Source organism: Aphelocoma coerulescens (genome assembly GCF_041296385.1).
Source record: "Aphelocoma coerulescens isolate FSJ_1873_10779 chromosome Z unlocalized genomic scaffold, UR_Acoe_1.0 ChrZ, whole genome shotgun sequence".
Taxonomy (NCBI): domain Eukaryota; kingdom Metazoa; phylum Chordata; class Aves; order Passeriformes; family Corvidae; genus Aphelocoma; species Aphelocoma coerulescens.
Genome location: NW_027184085.1, coordinates 69,022,867 through 69,044,972, shown reverse-complemented (window position 1 = coordinate 69,044,972; position 22,106 = coordinate 69,022,867). Strand labels below are relative to the sequence as shown.

Below are 22,106 nucleotides of genomic sequence, written 5' to 3'. Positions count from 1 at the left end.
TTAGATTTCTGACTCACTACCAGTGTGATTTAAAAAGAGCTCCTCTGTCTTTTTTGCTATAGTTTTCCACAATAAGTTTCATTCAAACTTAACTAACAAGACAACCAATGAACTGTAAATTTAGTTTTTACAAGAGCTAATTCCTAATGGAAAGGGTGTATGTAAGCTCATAATGCTATGACTGGATAAATATCTTCATAATGATCAAATGATAATCAATGGCACTGTAGTCATGGAGTCAGTTGATGCCTCTGTGACAATGACATCTTGTAATTTCTTACACTTAATTATTTCCTTAAGAATCTAACCTTGAATTACACTTAATAGAGGCAGACTTGTAGCACAGTTCATTGTGACCTGAGAGCTCTGAAGACACAGCCTTACAAATCTTTCATGGACTGTTTCACATATTCAGATGTTTTTATAAGTAATTCGTTTTTGTCTGTTGATTTGCATACTGTATATGATTTCTGTAGACTTAATTTATAGTGGCCAAGTGTTCATTTCTGTGAAAAGCAGGATAACCTTAAACCCAGCTTGACTTTTCTACCTCTCCACTGCTATGAAACAGACATTGATGAGTGCAGGATCTCCCCAGACTTGTGTGGAAGTGGTGCTTGTGTCAACACTCCTGGAAGCTTTGAGTGTGAGTGCTTTGCTGGCTACGAAAGTGGATTTATGATGATGAAGAACTGCATGGGTAAGTGTTTCCAGGGTGCCCTGGAGACTCCATTTGCTGTGCAAAGCCTGGCTGTTGTCTAAACTGTACTAACTCTGCCACACTGAACACTTCAGATGTGTCATTATTGTGACTTCGTGAGCACAGGAGTCAGATATGCAGTTTACAGGACAGATAACTGAATTAAATCTATAGCCTTGCTTGTTCTTTATGATAATTACTTATACCCCTAAGAGACGCTTATTCTGTACAGATGTTTTAGAATAGCAGCAACTCTTCACACAATTCATTTAAAAGCTGCTGATGGGGTACCCAAATATTTGGTGAAGCTAGGAATAGAAAGCTGAAGTTTAAAAAGCAGTGTCATTCCCTTTTCATTGATTCTTCTAGAACTCAACAAATTCTCACAGCATTTTCTGAAAAAAAATACATCTCTTTAACCTGTTTAAAGTTGTAAGAATAGATCTGGAGACACCAAAAGTTACTGGCCACCTTAAAAAATATTGACTTAGACTCCTGTCACCTTTGCTTGTTTTCCTGCAAATTGTGATACTTTTAGACTTTCCTGGGAGTCCAAAAGTGTGAGTGCATCCTCCACCTTGAACATCTTTTGGGCACATTTCTCTCCACCCTCACCAGCAGTGTCAGCTGGTTTTATCAGGTTTGTGAGTCAAATGTTCAGTTTGCCTTTATCAGCTGTGACAAGAGTGTTTCACACCCACACCATGGCATGCACAGGGGCTGCCAAACTGAGGAGCCATTCAGGTAAAAATTGAGACACAAACATCCCCGTAACTGCATCCATAGAGAACAATTTCAGTGCATACATAAACAGGTGTCTGGTTGCATTAAGAATAATTAAAAAAAAACCCCAAAACATTCATACATTTTCAAAAAGGACAACATCCAAACAGTTGCTGCCTTTGCTTGTCTCTTGTGTCTCACTGAATACCTAATTATAAATAATGAATTTCTGGTTTTCTTGAGAGGAAAACCACCCATCTTTAGAGTTAATAATGATTTATAGCTTTTTGTTTTCCCTGTTGTGCAGCATGAGGAAAGGAGCAACACCATGAAACAATCCTTTTGTTTCGTCACTTGTAGACACTGGGAATTGCTTTTTTCTTCGTTGCCTCTTAGTAATGATTTTATATTTGAATATTTATATTTATAATGGTTTCTTTGCAGATATAGACGAGTGTGAACGCAACCCTCTGCTGTGCAGGGGTGGCACCTGTGTGAACACTGAAGGGAGTTTTCGGTGTGACTGTCCCCTGGGGCATGAGCTGTCACCATCACAGGAGGAATGCTTAGGTGAGTTTCAGTTCAGGGTAATAATCTTCAGCTTGGAGGATGGTTATTTCTGCTGTGAAAACGTCCAGTCCCTGGTAAGGGTGGGTCCCAGGAATCTCTTAAACAAATGAATGCTTCTCCTTTACATGAGTATTTTCAAGTCAAAATCTGAAATCCTGTAAAATCCTCAGTGCCAGTAATGCTGTTGATTCCAAAGAGGAATGTTTTAGCAGGCCTCTTAGGGGTTATTTAGCAACTCAAAGGACTATACCACTCATGGGAGCAGCTTTAATCAGTCACAAAAAAGTGTTGTCCCTAGATGAAATGCATCTCTCCTTTTAGCACATAATTCACCAAAATGATGAAAAAGAAAGAAAAAAAAAGAATAAAAAGGCCAAAAAAGAAGCATATTATCTCTTTGGCTTATTTTCTTGATGGAAAATAGCAGACTTGGTAATTAATGCACACAGCAGAGTCTGTAAGTAATGCTCAGAGATGTGAATCAGGGGAGATCAATCTTTGGACAGTGGTTTAAATGTGTTGCGCAGAACTCCATTCCTTGAACTGGAACACGCCAAGAACAAGAAAGAAATTGAATGAACCTGAAAGCCACCAGCTTGCAGTATTACCTCTCACTCTCCTTGGAATTTGGGCTGTCAGAGGCTCTTAAATATTCTGACTTGCAACTGATATGAATGATTCTTCCCCAGATGTAAATGAGTGCTCGTTGAGTGACAGTCTCTGCAGAAATGGCAAGTGTGTGAACATGGTTGGGACATACCAGTGCTTCTGTGACTCTGGGTACCAGCCCACTCCTGACAGGCAAGGATGCACAGGCAAGTGTTGTGTGACTTTGTGCTTCAGCTCCATTGCTCCGTCTGTCCTTGTTTTTATTTAATTTCATACCTTCCTTTTGAAAATAGTCAGGGCTGTCTTCTCATCTGCTATGAGGGTTATCATGAACTATTGTGGACTCAGAAATACAAAGAAGGTGTAAAAAGATGGTGGCTATACTGAACTCGGCAGAGCACTTTGTGAGGAATTATTCTTACTGTACTACTCCATTAAAATCAGAGGCTTGAGCTAACAACCAGAAAATACTGCTAGGTTTCTTGATCAAGCAAGAAAAGCCCCATGCACTGATGGTTTCTCTTTCACTTTTTCTCCTTATCATATGCATCTCTTAAATCCTTCACTATAATAATACTGAATTATGTAGTTGCCAGCATATCAACCCGTTGCAAAGAAGAACAGCAGTACTGAGAGGGTTTTTTATTTGCTTGTTATGGTTCTTTATAAAAAAAATATTAATTTGTTCTACATTTCAAACTTGAAGTTTCTCGAGGTTCCCTTTCCCTTCCCCTTTGCCTTCCCTTTCCCTTCCCCTTCCCCTTCCCCTTCCCTTTCCCTTCCTGTTTTTTTGTGCTTTTTTCACACCCCTAGCAACACACAGGAAGAAAATCAACATTTAACATAGCCACTTGCTCCCACAGAGGAACAAGCAGTTGAAAGAGGGAAGAATGAACAAAATGTGAATCAGAGACAGTAGAATGAGAATAAAAATCCAAAATGGAACCACTGATAAACTGTTTCATGTAAAATATAAAGAGAATATGGTTTATTTCTTATAAAAGTAGACTTACTGCTACCAGTGTTGCTTCCCCAGATATTGATGAGTGTATGATAATGAATGGAGGCTGTGACACCCACTGCACTAACTCAGAAGGCAGCTATGAGTGCAGCTGCAGTGATGGCTATGCTCTGATGCCAGATGTCAGGACATGTGCAGGTAGGTTTTTATACCTTAAAAGCTCCAGCATCCTGTCTTTCAGCCAAAATCAATGTGGTGTGCTAGCTCATCCGTGCCAGAGTGACAGAATTATCTGTTTGGGGTTTTTTTTTCCCCTCAGATATTGATGAATGTGAAAACAATCCAGATATCTGTGATGGTGGGCAGTGTACCAATATCCCAGGGGAATATCGCTGTCTCTGTTACGATGGATTTATGGTTTCTGTAGACATGAAGACCTGTGTTGGTGAGTAGCCATGTGCACCAAACTTGGTGCAAGTCTAAAAATCGGGCAGCTTGTGTTTCAAGATGTTCTTTCTGCTGAGTCCTTGAAAGTGGGCATTGAAATTATGTACATTATAAAAAGAAATAACCTGTATGCCTTTTGGTAAGTCCTTAGCAAGGAACCAGATCACACAGTTAAAAAAATAATCGGGGTGATTTTACTATAATGGAACACATGTATTGAGAAGGGAGTAGTTGAGGGGTCCAGAAGGGGGCACTTCAAAAATTGTTCTTTGGAGGAAAATTGTTATGATCAAAAATATGTTTTAAGGAAATTATTTTAAGTGATTCTTGCAAGAAAAAATTTACTTCATAGTCCCTTAAATAGCATTCAAAAAAATGTGAAAACAACTAATATTTGTTTTACCACAGAATAGTGGTATTTGGACTACATATATCCTTACTTGTTTTAGGGAATTTGCAGAGTGGAACGGCTGAAATATATTATGATTAAGAAAAATAAATGCCTCATGTAGTAGATATTTTCACCTGAAATAAAGTGTTCCAAAATGACGATAATGCCCAACTAATAATTAATTCATATTCACCTATAGATGTGAATGAATGTGATTTGAATTCCAACATCTGCATGTTTGGGGAGTGCGAAAACACCAAGGGCTCCTTCATTTGTCACTGTCAAGTCGGGTATTCAGTCAAGAAAGGAACCACAGGGTGCACAGGTAAAGCAGATTTCCAGTGAGTGTGTCACATATATTGGCTGGCTTCCAGGTGAAAAAAAATGCACAAGTGTTCACACACAAGAGAGAGATTGGTATCTGTATATATTTTTTTATATATATGAGTGTTTCACATCTGCTAGCACATGCCAGACTTCTAAATGGACTGTTCCTTCACCAATATCAATGCTGGAGGCCCCTTACATAACTAATTTTAAAGGTTTTATCAGTACAGGTTGTGTGAACACCCGTGTTACAGAACGTGGCTTGGGGAGGCAGGGCTGCAGTTGTGTTGGAAGTGTTTTATCAGTGCTCATTTGTCACATGTACCTGGAGGATGAACTCACCTCTCGACTCAAGCTGCAGGAAATGACCATGAGGTCTAAGGAAAGAACAAGAGGGGGGAAAAAAATAAACAAAAAAGAGTGAACAACCTGTGCCAACAATTTTTAAAGATCTGTAGTCACTCATAGTCACTCTACAAGTTCCTGTGATAGTTAAGCAGTACTTTGTCTTCTGCAAGGTGGGCTCACTGCTCTCAAGAATCCAGCCTCATCCAGAATTAGACTTGTGAGAATGTTGACAGAATTTCTCCTACAATTTGGTGTTTAGGAATTTGTTCTAGAACTATTACAACCTTGCACATACAATTTTTTTCATAACTAGAAGGTGCCTGTGCACCCAAAGGCCTCATCCCAGTTTTAGACATAAAAAGATCAGCATATTTCGTATTTCTGGAAAAAAATAGTTAATTTCAAGCTGAAAACCACTTGCAGGAAAGCAGACTGATTGTCATGTTTACAAACAAAGAGCAAAAATAAAATGCAATTGTCACTCCTTTTTACTAATACAGAATACAAAATAGCTTGCTTGAATTATTCTGTATTTTTAAACATTAGTTTTTCAAAGGACTGTAAACCTTCACAGTGGAAATATGTGAAAGGAATGGAATTTTTAATATTCAGATGTAAATACTGATAGTTTGTTTTGTGCTTGCAGATGTGAATGAGTGTGAAACTGGAGCTCACAACTGTGACATGCATGCCTCATGTGTCAATGTGCCAGGAAGTTTTAAGTGCAGTTGCAGAGAAGGTTGGGCTGGAAATGGCATTAAGTGTATTGGTAAGTATATGGAAAATAAAGCTTTTTTCTCTCTCCCATCCCACCTTTTTCTTTTCTGAAAGCATGTAATGTGACTGTGTGATTAGTCCATTAGAAACAAAGAATTATTCTTTTGTCTGCTGTACCCTGTGGTTAGATGGGTATGAAAGATTCTTATGTTCCACAGGTTTGGTTTTCAAAGGAAAAACTCTCTTTTCTATCTCAGAAACTTGACTGTATAAAATTTAATGAAGTAACTACATATTTTACAAAGTCGAAATACAACTGCTACTGGAATATGCAAAAAAAAAAAATTGAATTTGTTTCATGATTTACTGTCAGTAAGGTATTTCCATAACTTCAGACGTTTTTTAGTAGATGTCCTGTAGTATATCTAGTTTACAGACCCCTGATATAAACCAGGTTGGACTGGAGGAGTGGGAAACATGTAACTGCTTTTGCTGGGCTGCTAGAGTTGCATATGTCCCCTTGCCTTCATGCTTCATTTTGGTGAGTGAAAGATTGTAATACTTGCTTTTTGTTTTCAGAACATTTTGGGATTTATGGAACAGGAGCACCATTTAACGATTAGGCTTTATTGATGTAATGTGCTAAAGAAAATCACTGTAGTATGAGATTTCTTGTTTCTTCTTGATTTTTTCAAATTTTCTTCCTTTTTTCTTTTTCTTTTTTTTTTTTTTTTCCTCCCACATTGACATTCAAGGAATAGCTGGCATCAACTCTCATGAGGTTGCATTGTTTTCACTTTCTTCTACCATTTGAGGAGACTTTCTAAATAAGGGGCGGATTTTTACCTCACTGGTTTCTTTGGTTCCAATTTTATTGTAGCTATTTTTGAATTCAAGCTCTTTAACAGGATATTAACATCCAAGTAACGAGTCAGCTGAGTTCCATCTGTTGCTCAGAAATATTTTGCCCAGTCCCACGCGTTTCAATTCAAAGGAAGAAGTATTAAAACGGAGTCACTGTAGATTAACCCTGTATCATCTAGCAACAAATTTGTGTCTTTATGGAGACATAAACCATGTTTGCAGTTGTGCTGGTTAGCTTGGCAGTTAATTGCCAGCCAGGTGTACTAATTGCTGTGCTGCTGCCTGCACTTTCTGACCCCGATGTGCAGATCTTGATGAGTGCTCTAACGGGACCCAGCGGTGCAGCGCCAACGCCCAGTGTGTGAACAGCCCGGGCTCCTACCACTGTGCCTGTGCAGAGGGATTCACTGGAGATGGCTTTACCTGCTCTGGTAAGGAGTTTTGTGGAACCTGACTTGTCCCAGGTTGTTTTTCTCTTGTACGGATCCTTTATGAATTAGACCTAAGCCCAAAGTGCAAGACAATAAAAAGGTGAAAGCGTCATTAGAGATCAAGATTCTTCCTGTCTGCATAAGAAATGCTGACAAAGGAACCTGATTGTTCTTTTGACTTGTGTGCCAGTTGGGCCCACTGGGTCCATTTGCTGGGTGAAGTTCCTGTCTGCTGCTTCTTCCTCCTCCTCATCTTCATGGCATTTATTTTGAACGTGAATGTCCTGCTTGAAGCAGCCCCTCTAATCAAGAATACTGAACGCCAGCTCTGCTGTACTTCCTCTCTCTGCCATCATCTATTTTCCCCTCAGTCTATTAGTAGAACAGGATGTGATCATTAACACAGGACTTCTTAAAAAGAAAAACAAACCTGCAGTTAAAAACCCCTGCTGTGATCTCTGTGTTTAAATTTGTAGGTAAGTGGTCACTCTTAAGAATGGACACTGTTATTCACACAGTGAGTGACTCAACATAAACTGACACTTACTATATAAAGTGTAAAGATTTAATATTAAATATTAATTTTAATACTATGTCTTGGGCTGCTCTGGTCTTTATCTCCACAGAGTGGAGATGCAACATTTTCTCTGTTGTTGACTTTTCATATCTTGTATTTAGTCAGCATATTTAAAGGTTTGAAGGAATGCATCCTAATGATAGTAAAAAACTTAGAAAGCTACTGTGAATGCATTCATAATTGTCTAGCTGGCTAATTATAAATAAAAATTAATTTACATCTTAGAGAGAAGGTTTTCTGATTAGCAGTGTAAAGTTTTTTATTTGGCAATAAGGACCTTCAAATATGACTTGGTTTTGTATTTCAAGTTTTTGGTTCATGAGCACAAAGTTTTATCCCTATATTGAGCTTCTGTGTTTTTTTAAAAATCAGATGTAATACTAAGAATGGACTAATAAAAAGAAGAAAGCGCATAAAAATTTCTTTGGACACTCATAAGCATACCTGACAAAATTATGACTTCTTATGATGACTGCAATGGTGAATGCCCTCTGTCATTCTCTTTCTTTATAGCTCCTTTGGAGCATACTAGAAGAATTCCTACTGTGCAAGCAGTACTTGTAATGTTCATCATCCTCAAAGAATATTTTCTAAAATGAATATGATAATAATTTTCTGTGTATGATTCAATTAGGAAAATTTGCCTTTTGAATGTTTTTTTATGTCAAAATAACATAGCAATATATACCAGGAGGCAAAGTTTTGCCTTTTTAAGCAAGGTATTTAACTTATTTGTCAAGGTTAGTAGTATTGAATCTTAAAAGCTTGCATAATTAAAAAAATATTAACTCTTTGTTAATGAAAATCAAGGAGTAAGGAATCGTGGCAAGGTGAAAAGAATAATTTTGCAAGTTGTGTTTGGTTTTCTGTGTTCTTTCAATTTCCTTCAGTGTATGTTTTGTTTTATAACTTCAGCACCCAACAGCATGATTTCTTTGAAATCAGGCTATCTTTATGTGCTTTTGCTGGTGAAACCTGCAGTTTCAGAGAGGTTTTCCTGTCTTCCACAGATGTTGATGAGTGTGCAGAGAATGTCAACCTGTGTGAAAATGGGCAGTGCCTGAATGCCCCCGGTGCCTTTCGCTGTGAGTGTGAGATGGGGTTCACTCCTGCCTCTGACAGCAAGTCCTGCCAAGGTGAGCTGCTGCTCCCTCAGTTTTGTTCTCTGAGTTAGGGTTGGCTGCTCTGAAGCAAAGAACAAGGAACAGAACCTCAAGCTGGAAGTAGAGAAATCACCACATGTTTCACATATAAGAAATTTCTTCAATGTGAATTATGTTGAAGGTTGCTTTCATCTTTTTATGAAGTTTTCCTGGCCTTCATCCAAAAATCGCAGAGTAGAGGTTTGCCTTAGCAATTTTGTATTTTTTTTTAAATTCCTTTTTTTCACTGTTGGATAGTGTGTGGAAAATCCTGTGTTATCTTTCTGGTCCTGTTCAGCTTCTATTCCCTATTGTGTTCTTATACTTTTTGTTTTTGTTGTTTGATATGACTGTACAGTAGATAAAAACATTTTAGCTGGTGCCCCAAAACTTTTAAACTTGCTTCATATTTGATGGTGGAAACCACGTAACATCTTACGAAACTAAAATTCTTGGTGAGATGTGAAAAACAAGTTTCAAAATGTAATCTGTAATATTCAGTCCAGAGCGTGGCATGTTCTAACATTCAGGTGTACATGTATGAATCAGACTTCAGAATAATTCAGGTGCTTCTGAGGAATTACCTGTGCCACTGTGTAGTCAGATTTGTTAATCATTACCAGCTACTGTCAGTCATCTTTACTGAATTTCTTGGTACAGCTCAGTCATATTACAGTGATACCAATGGTCTCAAAAAAAATCCCCTAATAGGTCCAATCTATTCCAGCCAACCAATGTTCTGAAAAACAATGTAATTCTAATTTTTGGGTCAGTGTGTTACCAATAGTTGAAAGATTTTGGAGAAATGCTTGGTATACTACTGTGATTCCAGCAGAGATCTGAAAGAATTCCATTGATTAAACTGTGCTGTTGGAGAACTAGAATATCTGGGTGCTGAACACTTAAAAGAAGTTATCCTTTCTTTCCTTCATTTTGAAGTTGATATATTAATTTGTCCAATGTCAGGGGGAGTCCTTGTCTGATTTCTACAATCAAGGGGCAAAATCCAAAGTCTTGATTTAATTGTGCATTAAAGTGCATTAATTGTAATGCAAATCATTAATCCACTTTCCTCAGAAGTCCACTGAAATGTCAGAACATTAGCTTCTCAATGACCCAATTTGGAGGTCATTCCATGGCTGTACTCCAGGGTATTTATAAATTTTAATTTCCAGATTAAGTTGACTCGGGACTTTTGGATGTTAAGCATTAGTTTTCCCTAAAAAAAAATGTGTCTCTCAAATTGCCCTCAGAAGTTAACCTTCCTCATATGTTCTCAACCTCTGGTTGAGGCAATCTGGCCAGGTTGAAAGTAGATATTTTATTGCTGTAATAATTTTAATACCCCTTTTGCACATCTCGTGCAAAATTAGTTCATCAGTAGGGCACTGTACTCAGAATTTCAAATTAAAATTTGGCTGTGCTTTGTGAAATGATATTAATGCTTTCCACTTCCCTGTCTCTGCTAAAAATAATTCACTAGTATGTGCCAGAATTGCATTTGCCTTTTCCACAGCTGCTTTATTCTGGCAACGTAAAAAGTCTTGCTGTCTGACAGTACATGGAGGCATTTTTTTCCACTCTTATCCTACTTAACTTCAGCTCCAGAAGTCTTTTACAGTTTGTGCCTAAAACCATAGCTTTGCAGTCTGTGCTGTCAGTGTTCAACTCTTTTCTACACCATAGCTGACAAAATCATCCAATTTTCTGTCAGTGTCTTTCAACTTGATTTCGTCTTCAATTTAGATGAGCATGTAGGCATTTTAGCTCATCTGTCTGTAGTTACCACATAATTATTTTAATGTGGGCTTGAGAAAATCACAGATAATTCTTACTTCCTGTATTCCTATTTTTCCTGTATTCTTTCTCCAACGAGATGTGACTGTGGATGCCTACACCCTCTCTTTCTTCTTATTACACTTTCTTTACAAACACAAATTCACAAATAAAAATTCTGTGTAGTATTCTACACGACCTCAGAAATGTTAGTTTTTAAAAATATATTGCATGTGTCTCCTTTTGCTTTTAGTAGTACGACACGTACTGATAATAACAACAGCAATAATAATAACATTAATAATAAAGTAGTAATGCTTTTTAACTTTCTCTTCTTAATATATTTCTTCAGACACCGATGAATGCTCCTTCCAGAATATTTGTGTGTTTGGCACCTGCAATAATCTCCCAGGAATGTTTCGCTGTATCTGTGATGATGGCTATGAACTAGATAGAACTGGGGGAAACTGCACAGGTAAATCACTGCTTTTCAGAAATATGTCAGATAAAAGGGTGGCTTCTTACGTATGCAGATGGACAAAGTTTATTCTTAGCTCTTGGGTGAATTATTTGTAAAACTTTTCTTCAGTTTCAACTAAAATTCACTTGCATTTGAAATTTTCTTGCTCTGTTGTCTTAGAAAGTAAAATTGTTGTTTTTCCAGTGAGCAGATTTATGCATGTAGCTTCCCTATTTTAGATATCGATGAATGTGCCGATCCCATTAATTGTGTTAATGGTCTTTGTGTAAACACTCCTGGAAGATACGAGTGCAATTGTCCTCCAGACTTCCAGCTTAATCCTACTGGAGTGGGTTGTGTGGGTAAGTAAAAGCCTCCTGAAGTACCACTTTAGAAGTAACTGCTTTTATGCAAATAAGGATAGAAAATAATAATTCCATTGCTGCATATCCTGTTATATAGTTTTGTGCTGTTGTCTCTCTCGACATCAATAGCTATCAATGTTCTTGAAGTGCCAATGACTTCGAGAGCACAATGTTGCTGAATTCCTCCTTCTAGGTAAGGAATTACAGATGAATGCCTGCTGTTCTTTCCCTGGATCGTTGTGTGCAGCTGTAATCACGTGTGCTTTTTACATAGATAACCGTGTGGGCAGCTGCTACCTGAAGTATGGACCGAGAGGGGATGGGGGCCTGTCCTGCAACACTGAGATTGGGGTTGGAGTCAGTCGTTCCTCATGCTGCTGCTCGTTGGGAAAGGCCTGGGGGAACCCCTGTGAGACCTGTCCCCCTGTAAACAGCAGTAAGGAAATGTTCTCGCGTTCTCCTGCTGCTGTCTTACTTTGGAAGGGATGGAAAAAGTATTTATAGTCTTTTACTGTATTGTTGCACATTTGTCATGCAGGACAATTTCCCTGCCACTTTTGGAGGGACAGAGGTGCAGAGGTGTGGAGCTGAGCATCACAGACCTGACCTTTAGTCTTCTGTGACAGACTTGGTTCTCACAGTAATAAATCAGTGCTAACTAACTTTAGAAGGCACTTGCCACTGCACCAGGTGATACTTTAGGTAGTTCTGGGTGCTTCATTTTGCTCTTACTGTTCTCTCATTTAAAAAAAAAAAAAAAAAAAGGAATTTTCAGATGAGAATGGAATAGAGTGCATACGTCTGCTGGGCATTTTTGCTCAGCAGCTCCAGGCTGGTAGGGAAATAAATTAATTATGCTTAGAACTCAAATCATGGCTTTAATTTGGAGAGCTTCATTATTCTCCAAAGAAGAGCACTGATAACTGTTGTGTATTTGTGTCTAAGTCACTCCTGCAGACTTTCAGAGCTGTTACCTAATGATAGTTATCAGCTTTGTAGAGCTTTGAAGTTCTTTAATGAATAATGCAACACAAATGTCAAGTATGTTGTTCTTTACAGCCTCATAATAGTGGGAATTCCAAGTTTAACATCTTTATCAGTGGCATAATGACATATTAAAGAACTAATCAAAACAGAAAATATAGGCCTCTGTAAGGACACAGTATGGAAAAATCAATATTGTTCCTGCCTTCAGAGTATCTGAGATGATGGTAATAAAAGAAAGCAGAACTCCTGATCTTACATTGTTTTTCTGTTAATCTAATGCACTTGATTTATTTAGTGTGAATAGTCAAAAAAGTAGAGGCCAAATGACTGGAGGGAAGAATGCTTATTTAAAACACCAGTGACATTTTATGATTCTGTTATCGTAATTTTATTTTTATGAGACTGATAGGGTGTCTCTTGTTAACTTTACTTTAGCTGAATACAACACTCTCTGTCCAGGAGGAGAAGGATTCAGGCCAAATCCCATCACTATTATTTTAGAAGGTGAGTTTGTCATAAATGACTGTGATGACTGGTAATAATAATAAAAAAGGGTCATCTTTGAAGAGGAACTGCATTTCTCAGAAATCATTATAGTTAGTGCAAAGCAAAAACCACTATTAATGTGAATTGGAAAACAACATGAAAAGGCACACAGCAAAAGAATATTGAAGAAGTCCAGCACCATTTCAGTAGGAAAACAATCTGGTGCATACCTTTTGTGTGCTTCCTTACTTTTACTGGATTTCAACATTATAAGCCATTTATGAAAATTATAGCTCATCAGCAGAAGATGCAAGTGTCAGGAAATATTCATCAGACAAAACAGCTCTGGTTCCAATAAATGGGCAGAGATGAGGAATTAGATGCCAAATTCCTGTAAACAGGAATGGAACGTGGGCTTAACAAGCTGAAACTGCTCCTGAGGGGGTGTTTGAATGGAAGAGAATGAGCACCTTATCCACACATTCCTGGAGAGCAATTTAGAAGCAAAAAAACCCAAAAAATCACACACGACAGTTCAAAGCTACTAGCTGGCAAAATTTCAGGGTAGTACTTAAATTCTCTTCTTTGTTTTCATTCTGGAATGAAAATATGGTGAGCTGTTTTTTTTTGTTTCCTTTCCTCTGTTTTCAGACATTGATGAATGTCAGGAGCTGCCAGGTCTCTGCCAAGGTGGAAATTGCATCAACACTTTTGGCAGCTTCCAGTGTGAATGCCCAAAAGGCTACTACCTCAGTGAAGAGACAAGAATCTGTGAAGGTTGAGTCCCTCGAAGCCTCCTTCCCTGTTACAGTGCAGTTATTACAAAAACCACTAATTCTTAGCCTTAAATCCATAAGTGGGCACCCCACCCTTACCTAGAGTTTTCCCCTAAATCATTATTTCTGGCACCAGTGGTATGATTAGCACAAAGCTTGAAATGCAACACTGGGATATAGTAATGTTTATTTCTACATGTTAGACCTCAGCCACGTCTGTTCAGTTAACTAAGGCGTTATTAATAATTTCTGTCTTCAACACCTTGTATCCCTGCAAGTATTACTATGCTCCCTGCATGTTGAGTGTGAGAGTAGCAGCTGAATTTAGTCAGTGTTTGAAGTAAAGGTCATATTGGTTTTCCTTTTGTGTTTGAGATTTTTCACAACTCTTAGAATCAAAATTGTAAATTGACCCAAAAACTAAAAAGTGACTAACCCTGCTGTGAGAAGAAGGTGTGAATATCTTCTGTGAAGTTGAACTGCTCCTATTTCACTGGCAAGTTCAAGAGCTTCAAGTTTTTTTGGTGTGTATTGTCTTGCAGTTAAGAGAACAAAGGCTAGACTTAGAAGTTAAAATCAGAGCTGTATTTTCCAAGCTAGTCTTTAAATGAAGTATTTTTTGGTACCTTAGCGTGGTTTATTATGGTTGTACTTCTCTGAAACATTTGCTTGGATGTGGACCTCTTCTCCCTTGTTAATTTAATGGTTTTTTCTTGGTCTCTAGATATTGATGAGTGTGTTGCACACCCTGGTGTCTGTGGTCCTGGCACCTGCTATAACACCTTGGGGAACTACACCTGCATTTGCCCACCTGAATATATGCAGGTGAACGGAGGACACAACTGCATGGGTATGCAAAATTTCATCTTTGCTGCAATTGCATGAATATCAGACTGTCTGAGGGCCAGACCCTGTGCTTTGTATTTATTTTGACTATTTTTAGCTCCCAGTTGTGTCATGTTGTCAGGAAGGAGAGCCCAATTATTGGCATGCAGCATTCAAGGGCTCTTACTCCCTAACAGGGCTCACTGTTCACTGGTTTATTTTCACTGGTCCTTTCCAAATGGTGGGGCTTACCATACAAATGGCTCTCATGAGTATCTACACTGTGTTTATGATTTTTTAGGAGTTTTCCTTTTTCCCCCATGTGTCTTTAAAGGAAAACAGAAAATATGTCACATAAGTCTGAAACAAAGACTGTAATCAATCCTTAAATTATTTTTAAATGCCTGTGTTTATGTTGCATTCAGAAAATAGAGTTAATGAATCATTGTCTGAGTTGGTAGGGGGTTGGTATTTACATAATATCATAATTATCATAATGTTGGTAGTGTTGGTTACCTCATAAGTGGTTCTTTTCTCACATCCAGACATGAGGAAAAGCTTTTGCTACAGAAGCTATAATGGAACCTCCTGTGAGAATGAACTGCCCTTCAATGTGACCAAAAGGATGTGCTGCTGCACATACAATATTGGGAAAGCGTGGAACAAACCTTGTGAGCCGTGTCCAACTCCAGGAATGGGTAAAGCCTTCTGTGGTTACCCCATTTTGTTACTTCCTCTCCTAATCTGCTGCTTTGACCTATTAACTAAAGTTAACATTTCATCCCGAGAGAAGTTTGAGCAATAGTACTGGTGTTGAAGATACTGGCTGACCAGAGATACCCTCCTGTCTAGTCTGTCTTTCAGGATAATTAATTTAGGAGAGTGTAATTTAGTTCTTGGTAGTTGGAGACACATTTATCCTGATAGTCCTAGTCTGTCAGAACATCAAGACCAGGTTTCATTACTGACTGTAGGAAGCCTTTCTAGATTTTTCAGCTCTGTCTCACATCTGAGCATGGTCTGCATGTGAAAGCGTGGTTGCTTTCACATTACCTCTATTGAAGGTGACTGAACTTGCAAAAGACCAGTAAGGAGGGCATTGCAATGGGAAGTAAAAAATTCTCTTCTGTAAATGGAGGTGAAAATAATAAAGGACAGTTAATTTTCAGTCAGTCTTTATGGAATTAATTTCCTGGAATAGAACACCCTTGAAAGCTCAAACCAGAAAAGTCATTGGTGAAAGAATCACCAACTTGGAAGGAAACCTGATATTCATTGAAAGATTCTTTGCATTTGAAAAAAAGAGCAAAGATGCCTAGATAAAACTAAAAAAACTCAGGTGTTTTGTACAAACACAATTTATTGTTTAATTCACTTGCCCCAAGTTTACTGGTTTAGTGTCACTAAAACTATGCCTCTGGTGCTGTGATTTTAAAATCATTTATGATTTTAGTGTAAATAATGTATTACTTCCATTCCAAGTGGTTTATCCTGGTGACATGAGGTAAACAACAGGAAATATAAGAAAGATTTTTACCTCACAGTAAAGAGGAGGAAAATGGGACTGAAAGGAATAGAAACCAGCCTGCTCCTTCTCATTTTCCTTCTCAAATGGGAGGATGAAGGAATGCTCCTAGCAGTCTGAAATGGGAGATAGAAACAATGTTGAGAGAGGAAATACATGTTTGCTACCACAGAGAGCTCATGAAATTATTTCTCATAGTCATTTACTCTAAATGTCATAAAGTTGTCATCATGGTGACAACATGATGAGAAAAATACATCAAACTTCTCACAGGGATTCATGTAATTAATGTTCTTGTGTAGAAGAAAGAATTCATTTTTTAAATTGGTGACACTGAAATTCTCAAAAACTTCTGCAACTTCTAAAGATTTGTTAAAACCAAAACTGCTTGGTATTGTCCAAGCAGTTATGGGGTTTAAATATATCCTGAAATAGCTCAATCTTGCCTTGTTAGCTCTTCTAAATGACTTCACTGTGTTTTCAGGCATGGTTGGACCTTTTTCACCATGAAAAGGGATTGTGTGAGGGATCAAACACAACTTCCAAGGGTAAATGGTTGAATAGCTGCACTTATGCTCTGTAATCAGTTGTTTTGCAATCTGGGTGGGGGCTACACATCACAGACAGGGCTTGGGAGACACTGACCTTAACCACACCACCAGACTGAGCCCAGAAGCTCATTAAGAGCATTGTTCTGCTCTGATGAGAATTGTAAGTGAACTTCACAGGCCAATGCATTTGCATTTTTTTTCCTTGGTGACCAGAGCTCTTTCTTCCTTCTTCTGTATTTATGCTTAGCAATCAGTCTCTGTTTGATGACTTTAAGTAGTAAAGACTGTTTTGTTTGGATTTACACGTTGTACAGGTCATAACTGTTAGCATACAGACTTTAATCAGAAATAATAGTTTTTCTTTGTTTTTTACCCAAAGAAATGTAGAAAGCTGCTTCACTGCTAAGAGGTAACAAAGAATTTACAGAATTCTTTCATGGTTTGATAATTCCAGGAGTGGCTGATTTCCATTTTTTTTCCTGTTGTGTGACAGATCTTTTTGTCCTAAAAAAATAGTAGTGATAAAAAATAGTGATAAGTAAATGGGGTTTTGAAATATTTTTAAAGTCACTCAGGCAAAGCCAAGCTTCCAGAAGGCAAATCTCTGGGATGTTTTTGTGTGGATATTTTGGCACTGTGTATAAAAGCATTATCATACAACCCTTACCTAATTAACATGCTCTTCTTCTGCACAGTAAAAACTGGGGGGAAAAAAAAGTGTGAAAAATTGAATTCAGTGAAATGCATGAAACACGGAGGTAGCATAACATAGAATGAAATAAGGCCTTCAATCCTTGGAGACTCTTCTTCATCCTCACAGACCTGATGTGTTTTATCATGGGAGTAGGTGATCACTGCCCACTAGGACTGGGTAGTGAGCACCAGGCTCTGTTTTTGTTTGATATATTTACTGGCAGGATTACTGACAGCAGTAAATGGCATAAGTGTCCTTGCAGGAAAGAACTAGTTGCTAACTCTCAAATTTTACTTAGTAGTATATAAAATATATTAGTGTAATAAATTATTCCAGTAACCTGTATTAAAGATAGAACTATGAAAGAGCAGAAGATTGCTGGATAGTAAAGCACTGTGGCAGGCACCTCTCTGGTGCAAGAATAATCTGGGTGAGCATTAAGCAGCCATTAAACAGTAGGACAGAAGAAAGGAGATAATGCTGATATTCAGACACCCTCCTTGGCTTAGAGAAATTACTAAGAATGTCTAAATGCGGGAAAAATATTTTGCCAAATACCATTCTGAGCAATGATCAACTAATTTACTAAAAAATGAGGATGTTTGGTGTGAAGGAAGCATTCAATTTAAAATGGTAATTACACTTTACAGAATCATAGGCTGCTGAGGAGCTGCCATGAAAGTGCAGATGACCAAGAAAGTCAAACCACAACCAGTAAAGACATAAATTACCATTGCTCTACATTAAAGATCATTAGTTGCAGGAATACAGAAGGGTCTCCTTGTATTTCTCTCTTTGGCGCTAGAATGATTTGTCAGGATTTTGGGTTTAGTGACTCATCAAAGACAGGCTCCATACTCTGCCTCCTGTTGGATAAAGAAGTTTCCTGTAGGTCCTCTGCAGCACCAACAGTGGGCCAAGCACTCATGGGCATCTCCAGATATTCAACTTCCAGAAACCCTTTGAATTTTATGTCAGTCTGTTGTTTTTGTAAATTTCACTCACTTTTTTGAAGCCTAATGCCCTGAATGTACCAATACCTGCCACACACCTCGAAATGCTTCCTAGGCAGTAGTTTGGAAACTGAATATTGAAAAATACCTTTTTCTGGATAATTTGAGTGTTGTTATGATCTTAGAAGGTGGTGAATAGCAGCTGCATGGTTATTGTTTGCAAACTGTTCATTCAAACTGGTTCTTCACCCTGGAATTACTTCTTTCCCCTCAATCAGGTACAAATTCTTCTGGTAGTATTGTACAATTTTGACAGTTTATAATTGTAGTCCTGCCATTTTTTGTATTTCTACCTAGAAAAAAATTCATTACTGTAAATGTGTAATAACTTCTTGTCTGGAGAGCACTGTTCTGCCACTAACATCTCATCTTCAAAAATTAATAGAATCCATGCAAGAAATTTTTCTCTCTATGCTGCAAACCCACTCAATTTCCCACACCTTGCCTAGAAAACCATGACCTAATTTATTTTATGCCTCACACCAAGCATTTCCCATTATCTAGGTGGAAAAAGAGGATATAGAAGGAGCAAATTAAAAAATGTGGGGTTTTTGGAGCATCTCTTTTTAAAGCAGTGTCCATTCTGCTCAGTAGTTCAGTGGAGCTAATCTGCAGTAATCGCCACAGAAAATAACATAGATAGTAATGTCAGAGAAGCTTAGGTACTGGTAAATTATATTTATTTCTCATATTTGAAAATGCTGCTGTAGATTCTCCCTACAGATGCCTAGAAAACAGGAATAAACCTTAAGGGGTTCTACTAAAAAAACCAAACCAAAACCTAACTGAATGACTGCTGTCTCAAGTCAGACATTTACTCATATGGCAAAGTCTGCAAAGATTTGAGGAAAGTATGAATTACTATTTGAATTTGCATTAATTTACTGGCAGTCTGAATTTTCAATACAAATTGTAGAAAAGGCAGTTGTTCTCCTGAATGGATTTGGCTTAAAACAGCTCTTGAGTAGCTGAGAAGACTGCAAGTAATTCTTGGGAGATTTATACATTCCCTGAAAATACATTGTTCTCTCCTCTGCTCTAGTTGAGTTCAAGAACCTATGTGGGAATATTCCTGGCTTCACTTTTGACATCCATACTGGAAAAGCTGTTGGTAAGTTTCACCACTCTTATTTTAACCAAAAATTGTTTTGCACGTCTTTGTGTCTGCATAAGTTAACCAGAATAAACATTTCATATACTAAAGATGTTAAATTTCATTTTGGAGTTACAGTGGTAACATAAATTGAGACCAATTTTTATGTAAAATATTTCTGTTGTTTGTTGGTTTTTGTTTTTTTTTTAATTTCTACATTTTGTTACGGCATTTTGGTCGCCTGCCATCCTAGTTCATGGTTTTGAGTTTTAATCAGTAAGATAAAAGGTTTTGCCTTCAAAAAGATTGTGGGACTTCTGTGCACATTTGTAACAGTTTTGCATCTTGTCCAGTATTTAGTATAGCTCTGTTTTGATCACTTCCTGAACCTCATGTGCCATTTTCTGTCATAATGGGCATATGTTTGAATTTATAACCTGTGTGTAATTTCTGTAGATCAAACACATCTCAACTCAGTTTTAAACCCAGCAAAAATGAGAATCCTTGCAGTGTATAAAGACATGATGAACTGTACTTAAAGTAGCTCTTCTCTCCATTTCAGACATTGATGAATGTAAGGAAATCCCAGGAATCTGTGCCAATGGAGTTTGCATCAATCAGATTGGCAGCTTCCGCTGTGAATGCCCTACTGGATTCAGCTACAATGACCTGCTCTTGGTCTGTGAAGGTGATTTGAAATTGTTATTTTATCCTTAGCCCCCTTAAGCTTATCCTAAGGGGAAGTGGAACATTTAATTCATGTGATTTTCAAAATCTAAGAGACAGACTGTGAGCTTTTGTAGGGCTTGAGGTTATAAATCAGTTTTAAGTGCTTGTCTTTAATACAGATGCACATGCAATTAATAAATAATTGTCTTCTGTTGAGCTTCTAAATAGGTATCAGTGAAATGCTATTGTTTTATTTTATTTTAGGGAGAAAATTTAAATCTTGTTCTTAGAACTTCGCAAAGAAAAGTTTCCTGGATTTTTTTTTCCAGCTTGTGTCCTTCCCGCTACAGTTTTAGAGGCAGAGATACTCACAGAAGCTAATAAAGTTTTGTGTGTCATAAAGTCAGTAGGAGTTCTGTCATTTGTTTGAGGCTTTTGTGCTAACATGTGCAACCTAAAAAGTTGCAAACTGTGCCACTTATTTTTTCAGTTCAAAGCCAAAGGGAAGGTTTTTTTTAATACAAAAATTTATTTAGGCAGTTGTCTAGAATTGTTAAGTGACTTCGATATGTGGTAAGTTGGATTCATGGGGATGCTCCTTCATCCAAAAGGTGGCATGGCTGACATTGTGTTGATTTTACTTTTTGTGTGCATTCTAGCACATGAGGCTGAGGTCAGGCTGTCCGTGGTTTGTGCAGGACTGAAATTTCCTCTTGCACATACAGACAACAGAGTGTAAATCTGAGGTGGGAGTGGCTTCTGATGACTGAACTCTCGGTGTTTCAGATATTGACGAGTGCAGCAACGGGGACAGCCTCTGCCAGAGAAATGCTGACTGTATCAACAGCCCTGGTAGCTATCGCTGTGAATGTGCTGCTGGCTTTAAACTGTCACCCAATGGTGCCTGCGTTGGTAAGAAATGAGGTGGCTTTTCTCTCCTGCTTGTACCTCTCCAGTGGTATGCGTGTGTTTCTCTCAGCATCCTTTATTTTCTGTTACCTTGTGCATTCTGCTGTTCTGCTTTATAGCCACATTTCTCAGTGAAAGGAAAGAAAAGACAGGGTGATGTTTTTAAAGGACATTCTTTAGGTATCAGCCAAATCCTGGCGGTAGTTTTAACTTCAAGGTGTGTAGGCCAGAACTTTCTGTAAAATGAAGTTTTGTTATGATTCAGATTTACTTATAGACAATATTGAATCTGGTTTTAATAATTATAACAGATTCTAAAAACATCATTGTGTAAAACGAGGAAATAATGGAGGTCAATAATGTGCACCATCTGTTTTGTGTTTTTGTTACAGATCGCAATGAATGTCTGGAAATTCCTAATGTTTGCAGTCATGGTTTGTGTGTGGACATGCAGGGGAGCTACCAGTGTGTATGTCACAATGGCTTCAAGGCATCCCAAGATCAGACTATGTGCATGGGTAGGGAGAGAAAATACTTCTGTGTGTGGTTTGTTTGGCTGTGGGGTCTTTGTGGGGGGGAGAAAATGAGTCTAATTTTTTCAGTAGGTTATATTGGCATTAAAAAAAATGATTCATACACTTCTGGGGTTTTTTGTGAATAAAGTCTGTGAAGTTGTCCTCGGAGGCAACAGAAAACAAAATAGTTTGAGAAAAAAACTCATAACAAAACAGTGTGTTCAGAGATAGCTCCATTTTACTGAAGAAACATTTCCCCAAAAATTCATCATTGTGGTTTATTTGACAGAGAGTTTTATAGGATGTATCACAGAGTGATAGAGCTTGGAGCTAAAAATACACATTTTTCAATTGTTTAAATCCATTGAGTTAATGTGTCGTTTAAAAAACAGAATCTCCCTTTTAATGTAAATTTGTGCTAATTTCATGTGAAAATGATGACATGACAGAGACAATATAAGAAATAAGATTGAACAATAAGAGTGTTTTCCTTGTTCTTTTAGTTCATAATCACTTCTACAGGGTTTTAAAATGAAAAGGTCATTTCAACTTTAAACAGATACTTAAAACCTATTCATACTGTAGTATATATTCATATATTCCTAGAGTCTTCTCATATTTAAACTAAATCACATTAGTCAGATGATCTGAGGAG

The 22,106-nt window shown here is 37.7% G+C and overlaps 1 protein-coding gene across 2 annotated transcripts in view; it reads left to right on the top strand.

The window, feature by feature from the left end:
• FBN2 (fibrillin 2) overlaps window positions 1–22,106 on the top strand; it is a 118,959-nt gene that overhangs the window by 74,169 nt on the left and 22,684 nt on the right. For both annotated transcript variants that reach the window (XM_069001078.1, XM_069001079.1), the window contains 20 exons: window positions 572–700; window positions 1,868–1,993; window positions 2,683–2,808; window positions 3,639–3,761; window positions 3,883–4,008; window positions 4,601–4,726; window positions 5,723–5,845; window positions 6,966–7,088; window positions 8,676–8,801; window positions 10,936–11,058; window positions 11,283–11,405; window positions 11,683–11,844; window positions 12,831–12,899; window positions 13,533–13,658; window positions 14,382–14,507; window positions 15,028–15,180; window positions 19,308–19,376; window positions 19,921–20,046; window positions 20,814–20,939; window positions 21,329–21,454. In XM_069001078.1, the coding sequence (XP_068857179.1) occupies window positions 572–700; window positions 1,868–1,993; window positions 2,683–2,808; window positions 3,639–3,761; window positions 3,883–4,008; window positions 4,601–4,726; window positions 5,723–5,845; window positions 6,966–7,088; window positions 8,676–8,801; window positions 10,936–11,058; window positions 11,283–11,405; window positions 11,683–11,844; window positions 12,831–12,899; window positions 13,533–13,658; window positions 14,382–14,507; window positions 15,028–15,180; window positions 19,308–19,376; window positions 19,921–20,046; window positions 20,814–20,939; window positions 21,329–21,454 (2,457 nt within the window). The remainder of the gene's footprint in view (window positions 1–571; window positions 701–1,867; window positions 1,994–2,682; window positions 2,809–3,638; window positions 3,762–3,882; window positions 4,009–4,600; window positions 4,727–5,722; window positions 5,846–6,965; window positions 7,089–8,675; window positions 8,802–10,935; window positions 11,059–11,282; window positions 11,406–11,682; window positions 11,845–12,830; window positions 12,900–13,532; window positions 13,659–14,381; window positions 14,508–15,027; window positions 15,181–19,307; window positions 19,377–19,920; window positions 20,047–20,813; window positions 20,940–21,328; window positions 21,455–22,106) is intronic.